Source organism: Ceratotherium simum, chromosome 10 (genome assembly GCF_057802395.1).
Source record: "Ceratotherium simum simum isolate JZ-2026a chromosome 10, ASM5780239v1, whole genome shotgun sequence".
Taxonomy (NCBI): domain Eukaryota; kingdom Metazoa; phylum Chordata; class Mammalia; order Perissodactyla; family Rhinocerotidae; genus Ceratotherium; species Ceratotherium simum.
Genome location: NC_141909.1, coordinates 48,638,961 through 48,648,664, shown reverse-complemented (window position 1 = coordinate 48,648,664; position 9,704 = coordinate 48,638,961). Strand labels below are relative to the sequence as shown.

The following is a 9,704-nucleotide window of genomic DNA, read 5'->3' as shown; positions in this document are numbered from 1 at the left end:
CTCATTCAGATGGGTCCAGGAGCAGGCAGAAGATTTGTGCCTCCCGTGGCATGGGTGTGTGTACGGTGCCAGTGTGTGCCTGTGTGTGTGTGTGTGTGCGGAAACCCATCCGGAAGACCGCAGCTACGTTATTTTGCAAGCACGCTGCAATTCCGATTCCTGTGTACACCAGACAAAAAATAAATAAATAAATACATCGCTGTCAAACTTTTTTCTCCTTTTAATTCTCACTTTTCCAGAGGATTACGACGGAGGAGCTCCTCCCGGTAGTTAAACACTTAGGAGCCCGGCGGCGAGGCTCTGGGCTCCTCCGGCACAGCGGAGCGCTGGGCTCAGCTAGCACCACCGGTCTCCCATCTAACTGATCTAATCAATGACTCTGAAGCAGTGGCGCTTCTGGCTCCGCCCCCGCCGGTTTCTTCTCCTCCTCCCATTGGGCGCGGGCCGAAGAGGCAGGGCCTTGCTCCTCACGCGGATTGGCTGGCAGGGAATCAGTATCAATGTTTAAGCGGCGGCGTGAGGTGAATAGAGTCAGTCAGCAAGAGGCGCTGGGGAGAGAGCAGGGACTGCGAGCCCCGCGGATGCGGCAGCGGCGGAGGGCGGCTGGGGAGACGCTACTCCAACTGTTGAATTGAATTTTCGCCTTTCATTTCCTCGGATGGGAGATGGATTTACTTGCTTTGAAATCCGCACGTCTTTCGCAGGCTGTGAGCTGATCCTCACAGGCACCAGATTGAAAGAGACCACCCGTGACAGAAAAGGAGGAAAAAAAAAAAAAAACCCTCCACAACGGACTGCACAATTAACTATGCACACCGGTGCTAGACTTTGTGAATAGAGAGCATTGACAGGAACATCGTGGACTATGATGCGGGGCTAAGCTGTGAACAGTCCCTGGAATCCTGATTGTTTTCTTTTCTTTCCAAGACTCTGAAAGATTTTGGGGTTCCTCACGCCTTAACCAAAAGGAAAGGTTTTTTTTTTTTTTAAATAAATAAATAAATAAATATACCTAGCAAAACAGACGCCTTGTTTTCCAGAGCCTCGGACTCCGGCAAACAGAGGTAGAGTAAAAGTGCTGCTGGATTCAGCTCCACCTTCCTCTTTCCCTGCTTCCCTTTCCCTTGCTTTTTCTTTTTCTCCAAAACATGAATCTGGCTTTTCTTTCTAGAGAGTGAGTCAGAGAAAGCGTTAGGAGGAAGCCGCAACTAATATCTGTGAAGGCAGGACCGTGAGGCGAGAGTGAATACGATTCGTTCCGCTGCTTCTGACTCATCGGGCAGATCGGAACACCTGCATTTCTGGATGTGTCATTCCCGTATGTCGAGGCGCCTGGAGAACCCGAAATAACGTGTAGACAGACCTGTGCCTAACATCCCCTCGCAGGTAGCTCCCCGGGGTGGGTCCCCTGGCTGGACCGCCGCGGCCGCAGCTCCTCACCCCCTGCCCTCCCCGAGTCGCCCAGAGAGACTGTGAGAGCGAGACTGCAGAATGCATCACGCCAAACCTTGATGTGTTTCTTTTATCCAGCCCACTCCTCCTACTTTAAAAAAAATTGAAGGAAAAAGAGAAACCGCACTTTATTCGCTTCAAATATTCACCACTTTTATTCCTCGCCAAGGTTTTCCTTTCTAGATGAAGAGGACTGGGAGGCAGGGCCATTGGAAGGAGATGCTGAATAGAAAGAAAAGAGAGGCACTTGACAGCCCAGCCCTGTGAATGCAGAGACTGTTTCCCTTCTAGCGAGAGACAGGGAGAGTGTGTGTGCGAGGACTGGGAGGGTGGCTCCCCCTTCTTTTTTATTCCGCCTCCCCCTCCAGCTTCAAATCTGCACATCCCACCATGAGTTGCCTGTTGATTTCCTTTCGCCTGGGAAGAAAAGCAAACTGGAATTAAACTGCATCGAGAGAAGTCCTTGCTCTCGGGGAGAGAATGGGATGGTAGCGGCGGCTACTAGCTTGGCGTAGAGAAATCACAGAGTGTGTGCTCTACGAGCAGAGGCGGAGAGATAGCTATAAATTTTCCCCCTCCCAATAGACTCACACCGCATACGCTGATCGGGCTGTAGCTTTCTTGACTTCGGGGGAGAGCCTTTTCCTAGGAAGAGAGGGAGGAGCCTGGCGGAGGGAGGAAACTACAAATCCGGACACTAGTTCTTTGCGCTGCATTTCCTCCCCTCCCTTTGGCTGCTCGGAAAGGAGAAAAAAAAAAAAAAAATACGCTTGGCTGGGAGATGCAGTCCGCCGCCGCCGCTGCCTCAGCCAGCAATGCGAGATTAGATCTCTAAATGCAGCAAAACACTGCCTGAAAACAGACCAGCCCGCGAAGCAAGCAGACATTTCACAAGGCTCCGGGAAAGCTTCAAATATATCTGACTCTCTCTTCGTTGCTCCTCATCCCCATCAATTTCATCACAGGAGAGGAGAAACAAGTAAGGATTTCACTTTCCGATCTGCCTAGAGACACACCTCCCCGCTCCCTCCCCCACCCAATGTGAAGAGTATTCGAGAGGCTACGGGCGGGAGTGGATTTGCAGCGCCCTAGCGGGAGCGAGGAAAACCAACGGATTCTTTAGCTCATTATCATCCCTCCTAGGCGCGATTTCCTTCTTATCCCCGGCCTCATCGCTCAAGTTTGAGTCGCCCGAAGTCCCGGCGGGAGAGACAAAGCCCCAGGCTCGCCCCCAGCCGCAGGGAGCCGCCGCCTTGCTCCGTGCCCCTGCAGCTCCGCTGCGCCGCTGCTTCTCGCCCAGTGCGGATGCTGTAGATCAACAGGTTCGGGGAACTTGAGCGGAATAAGGAGAGACCGCCCGGTGCCGCAGCCCAGGAGCGGAGCTAAGGAAGGACCCAAAGACTTGTGACTCCCGCGCGCACGCTGCGCCCGGGCTCCAGGCTGGCGCGCACCCATCCGCTCGCCCCTCCAGTCCGGCTCCTGCCCCCACCCCACCGGTCTGGGATGTACCTTTCCATCTGTTGCTGTTTCCTCCTATGGGCCCCTGCCCTGACGCTCAAAAACCTCAACTATTCCGTGCCGGAGGAGCAAGGGGCCGGCACAGTGATCGGCAACATCGGCAAGGATGCTCGACTGCAGCCAGGGCTTCCACCCGCAGAGCGCGGCGGCGGTGGCGGCGGCGGGCGCAGCAAGTCGGGTAGCTACCGGGTGCTGGAGAACTCGGCTCCGTACCTGCTGGACGTGGACGCCGACAGCGGGCTCCTCTACACCAAGCAGCGCATCGACCGCGAGTCCCTGTGCCGCCACAACGCCAAGTGCCAGCTGTCCCTCGAGGTGTTCGCCAACGACAAGGAGATCTGCATGATCAAGGTGGAGATCCAGGACATTAACGACAATGCGCCCTCCTTCCCCTCGGACCAGATTGAGATGGACATCTCAGAGAACGCGGCCCCCGGCACCCGCTTCCCTCTCACCAGTGCTCACGACCCCGACGCCGGCGAGAACGGGCTCCGCACCTATCTGCTCACGCGCGACGACCACGGCCTCTTCGCGCTGGACGTCAAGTCCCGTGGCGACGGCACCAAGTTCCCAGAGCTGGTTATCCAGAAGGCACTGGACCGCGAGCAGCAGAACCACCACACGCTGGTGCTGACCGCCCTGGATGGCGGCGAGCCGCCGCGCTCGGCCACCGTGCAGATCAATGTGAAGGTGATCGACTCTAACGACAACAGCCCGGTCTTCGAGGCGCCCTCCTACCTGGTGGAGCTTCCCGAGAACGCCCCGCTGGGCACCGTGGTCATTGATCTGAACGCCACCGACGCCGACGAGGGTCCCAACGGCGAAGTGCTCTACTCCTTCAGCAGCTATGTGCCCGACCGCGTGCGGGAGCTCTTCTCCATCGACCCCAAGACAGGCCTGATCCGTGTCAAGGGAAACCTGGACTATGAAGAGAATGGGATGCTGGAGATCGACGTGCAGGCCCGGGACCTGGGACCCAACCCCATCCCGGCCCACTGTAAGGTCACTGTCAAACTCATCGACCGCAACGACAACGCGCCGTCCATCGGTTTCGTCTCCGTGCGCCAGGGGGCGCTGAGCGAGGCCGCCCCGCCCGGCACCGTCATCGCCCTGGTGCGGGTGACTGACCGCGACTCCGGCAAGAACGGACAGCTGCAGTGCCGGGTCCTGGGTGGAGGGGGAACTGGCGGCGGCGGTCTGGGCGGGTCGGGAGGTTCTGTGCCCTTCAAGCTTGAGGAGAACTATGACAACTTCTACACGGTGGTGACTGACCGCCCGCTGGACCGCGAGACACAGGACGAGTATAACGTGACAATCGTGGCGCGGGACGGGGGCTCACCTCCACTCAACTCCACCAAGTCGTTCGCCGTCAAGATTCTGGACGAGAATGACAATCCGCCTCGTTTCACCAAGGGACTCTACGTGCTGCAGGTGCACGAGAATAACATCCCAGGAGAGTATCTGGGCTCGGTTCTGGCCCAGGACCCCGACTTGGGCCAAAACGGCACAGTGTCCTACTCCATCCTGCCCTCGCACATCGGCGACGTGTCCATCTACACCTATGTGTCTGTGAACCCCACTAACGGGGCCATCTACGCCCTGCGCTCCTTTAACTACGAGCAGACCAAGGCTTTTGAGTTCAAGGTGCTTGCTAAAGACTCGGGGGCGCCCGCGCATTTGGAGAGCAACGCCACTGTGAGGGTGACAGTACTAGACGTGAATGACAACGCGCCGGTGATCGTGCTGCCCACGCTGCAGAACGACACGGCTGAGCTTCAGGTACCGCGCAACGCTGGCCTGGGCTACCTGGTGAGCACCGTGCGCGCCCTTGACAGCGACTTCGGCGAGAGCGGACGCCTCACATATGAGATCGTAGACGGTAACGACGACCACCTGTTTGAAATCGATCCATCCAGCGGCGAGATCCGCACGTTGCACCCTTTCTGGGAGGACGTGACGCCTGTGGTGGAGCTGGTAGTGAAGGTGACTGACCATGGCAAGCCCACCCTGTCCGCGGTGGCCAAGCTCATCATCCGCTCGGTGAGCGGCTCCCTGCCCGAGGGGGTTCCCCGGGTGAACGGCGAGCAGCACCACTGGGACATGTCGCTGCCGCTCATCGTGACTCTCAGCACTATCTCCATCATCCTCCTAGCGGCCATGATCACCATCGCCGTCAAGTGCAAGCGCGAGAACAAGGAGATCCGCACTTACAACTGCCGCATCGCGGAGTACAGCCACCCGCAGCTGGGTGGGGGCAAGGGCAAGAAGAAGAAGATCAACAAAAATGATATCATGCTGGTGCAGAGCGAGGTGGAGGAGAGGAACGCCATGAACGTCATGAACGTGGTGAGCAGCCCCTCCCTGGCCACCTCCCCCATGTACTTCGACTACCAGACCCGCCTGCCCCTCAGCTCGCCCCGGTCGGAGGTGATGTATCTCAAACCGGCCTCCAACAACCTGACTGTCCCTCAGGGGCACGCGGGCTGCCACACCAGCTTCACTGGACAAGGGACTAATGCGAGCGAGACCCCGGCCACTCGGATGTCCATAATTCAGGTAGGAGACTTTTAGCATAACTGGGACTTCACTTGATGGCTGGTTTTGGAGCTGTCCTGAAACCTTTGAAACAGGACAAGCCACACGGCCAACAGCAGTGAGAGGGGAAATTTTTTTTTAAATGAAAATGGTTTACACTTTGCCACTGTGTGTACCACATATTCTATACATAACCCCTCCCATGTAAATGGTCCAAAATCTACAAGATGTAAATGTCCTACTTTTGTTGCATTTTTAAAGTTTATTTTTATAGGTTGAAAAATGTTAGCAATGCTCAGTATTCAAAGTTTATTTTACTTTATTTTTATTTCTTGGTCTACATTTCTTTCCATAACAAAGGATTCTCAGAATAGAAAAAAAATTGTTTTAGTTAGCTCACTCTAAAAGTTTTTAATTTCATTTTTACAAACCTGATGCCAAAAATGAAAGAAATGTACACCCAAATATTAAGAAGTTAACTACTTGAAGTACAACATAGCAACCAGTCAGAATTCCAGAGCCTAAATCAGTTAGAGCTAAGTTTTTACCCCCAAAAAAGTCAGCTTTATATTTAAAAAGTGTTTTAAAGGACGTGAATCTCGTTTATTCTTCAGCTGAAACTGCAGCGTAATGCATTGTGTAGCTTAAGCTTTGGAAATCTGTGCTCTGAAGATCTTCCAAAAGTTTGAATAAATATAGGCTCTGGATAATGACTAGTAACTATCTAGGAAAAGTTTATATTTATTTTGTCCTGTGGTTTTCCTGATCCGTTTCTTGGAGTCATTGAAGAATGAACAGAGAACATCAGAGGGTCACAGACTAATTTTGTGCTGTTGAAAACAGGAGGCAAAGTTGCACTAAAGGCATTTGTGCCAAACAGAATTCCAGGATGCATTTAGTTTGCCTACGGTGTGTTTTCAGTATATCTAAGTGATATTTAATATATATTAGACAGTATAGTTCAAAGTTATTGGTATAAGAAAAAAACTAACTGACTTAGCATGGGCATGGATTCTAACAGCAAGTGACCATACTGTGTCTAGTCACTGCCTAGTTTCTTTAATCCACTATTGAGTTGTGTCACAGAAAAACTGAATTCTTGCTTATTATGAATTCATGTTGCTACAAATTACTCTGGAATAGCAGTACTTGAAATTCAAAATTGAGTTGAACTAAAAGTGACATTTGGGAGGAAGATTAGTTTGGGGCAAATGAAAATAATTTGTTCATCATTTAATGCTTTGAAAAGCAAATACCTTTTAAAGACACTTGACTCGGTAATGGTTTTATTATTAAAATAGAGTAGTAAAATTTCATAATCTTATCCTCTCTAACGTAAGTGTAAAAGATACTAAAACTTGGCAAAATATTTTTCTTATAATAGCATAATGTCCTTGCAAACCAGACTCTTGTACTTCATGCTACTGAATACTAAAATATCAATTGTAGTATTAAAGTCCACTTTTTATAGTGTTTATTCTATACCAATAATCATGATTTTTATTTTGAGGTTTATATAAAACTAAACAAGAAATTCCTCCCTTAAAAAAATTGTGGTTTCTATGAAAGTCTTTCAGTGACTGTGTAAAACTGGTATTTATGATAATCAATTTCTTTAGAGGGAGATATGTGAAAATATATATCGATAGATCTTCTGCAGGCATTTTATAAGTACACATATATTATATACCTTTCTTATATTTTTTACCATTGACCCTTACAGAGACATCACAGAGGGTTAATGCTTAATCTTTCAGTTCAAGTGCTATGAGTTGAATTCTTATTTAGGGTCCCGTAAAAATGAAGGTGGTGCAGTAGAATTCTCAGTAAGCCTGATTCCTTGGTCAGATTAGTGAGGAACAGTCTTGGATGGAAGTATCCAGATGGTTTTGAGGGACAGGGGTGCATATTTACACCATGCTGTTCTTGAAGCTGGTCATTGCTCAAGGGATGATGGTGATGAGGATGATGATTCCTCTCATTAGCGGTAAAACTTGAGCTAAAGCAAATCGCACACACACCCGGGAAGAGAGATGGAGAAATAGTTTAGACAGAAAACAAAGGACAAACTTCATTGTCATTCCCTTTCTTCTACAATCTTAATCTATGCTATAAAGACACAGAAAAAATTAAAGTTCTTGAAATTTTTTCCAAAGTGGCTCAATTTCCCATATTGCTCCTACCCTGGAAATATCCTCAGTACAATTTGTTAAAATAGGCTCTTTTTTTTTTTTCTACTGAGTTTTTGCAATCCTATAAGGGATACTTTGTAAATTCCTAATATGTTAATTTCTTTTTAAATGTATCAGGTTTTTCTCAATACTTATTAGGGAATACTGAGTAAATTGACTACAGTGACCGTCCTTTATTCTTTCATTTTAAACTAGTGTGCTGCAAACACTTGTGCTGAAGTGACATGCTTAAATTAAAGTGTGCAGGTATCCCATAATCTTGTTTCAAGTGCGTTTATTACTGTGTGTGTTTAACACAGCCTGCTGATGAAACACACTATTAATCTCACATGTATATCTGAAGGAAGAATTTTAATCCACAGAGTGCACTTGGACTAGCAGCAACTAGGTCTGGTGTATCTTTATTTTCCAGCATCTTGTGTGCTGTTTAGAAGGTGCACAGTGTATTTCTGTTGATGGAATGAAAAGAATTTCATAATTGTTTTGAGATACACTGGTAAAGAGAGTTGATAAGAAATTGAGAAACTTTAGAATTTATGAGACATGTTTCAGCTCAAATTAAGATTTAAGTATGAAAAGATTTTGTGTGGGTCACAGAGTTTAAAATTCTAAAGTTAAGATCTGTAGGTTCTTGGGCATAAGAGTATTTCTGTTGAATATGGATGCAGAACAATCATGTAAGCTGGTGTAGAAAGAGTGGTTTGTGGGAAGAGATTTTATTTCAGGTCCTCAAGGTCCTCAGCAGAAGTAAAGTCAGTCTATGAAGTTTTTAAACAATAGAATAATCATTAAAATATCCTTAGTAGTGCGAATCATAACACAGCATTGTCAGAGTGAAATATTTTATTCATTTTAAAGCTTGAAACTGATTTTGAAAAATAAGAACAGATTTTGTGGTAGGTAAGGCAGATAGATTGTTATACAAATGTATAAAAAGCACTTTTCATAAGAGCAATTTCCATGTGAGTTATTTCATATGTTAATATGAGAATCTAAAATCAAGTAGAGATCATTACTAATTGTCACAGGTAACTGCTAATCGTGGCTTATCAAGAATTATTTGTTAAATCTCAGGGTAACTGCTCAACAGGTGTTTTCAATGTAGGCCTGGCTGAGAAGAGGCAAAGAGGCTGGGGACTTCTCACTGGTGGGAGAATTTCCAGTCTTGTTTGAACATCTGTGTTTTCAGCTTTTTTTTTTGTAGCACGACGACAAGTCATTTTAATATGCTGTCACAGAAGAAAATATATTGAGCCAGCAGAATAAGTTCTACCAAAATAAATTTTTTAAAGGAATACATTCTTACACAGTGTTTTACAGTTCAATTTTAAAAGATTCACATTAGGATTGAGTTGAGACTCTTTATGCTGGAAGAGAAAATCCTTTTTATATACATGCATGGCCTTTTCAATAAAAGGGAATTAAACACATGGTAAATACTTACACTCAATCCAAAATATATAAAAATGAGATTGAGGCATAGAAGACTAAAGTATCATAGTGTAGACAATAAATCAGTATTTTAGAATGAAAAGGTGAAAGAAAAAGAATATCTTTATGGGCAACACTATCCACTGTCTGCCTTTATTTCCACTTCTCTAATACAAGAGATTCTTGACTATAGGGACTCAGATGAGTTCCCAAGATCATGGTCTTCAAAACTTCATACTCTAGTGTGTTAGTGACTTCAGGAACAAGTACAAAGGGTGTGAACAGTTTCTTTCTTCGTTTATAATTTTGAAGATATTTTTCTGCAATGTTATTCTAAGATGGCACAATTTGGTTACTTACATGCATTCATTTCCATTAACTTTATATACATCTCTATTTATAGGTGTTATGGTGGGCTGAGTAGGAAGAGAATGTCCCTTTCTTACTGCCTCCAGGAGTGTCTTGTACACTTGTCTCTTTTTTAAAGATTTTTAGAAGATAGAAGGATTAATCCCTACTTTAAATTAACATAAGTATACAATCATAAAATATTTTTTTCTGTTTTACCGTACATTA

General features: G+C 47.1%; 1 protein-coding gene across 1 annotated transcript in view; it reads left to right on the top strand.

Annotated features, from left to right (window-relative positions):
- The first annotated feature begins 556 nt into the window (after positions 1 to 556).
- The window catches only part of PCDH17 (protocadherin 17), a 97,489-nt gene continuing 88,341 nt past the window's right edge, over positions 557 to 9,704 (top strand). Inside the window, exon 1 of the mRNA XM_004433605.3 lies at positions 557 to 5,526. Coding sequence (XP_004433662.1) covers positions 2,956 to 5,526 — 2,571 coding nt within the window. The 5' untranslated portion in view covers positions 557 to 2,955. The remainder of the gene's footprint in view (positions 5,527 to 9,704) is intronic.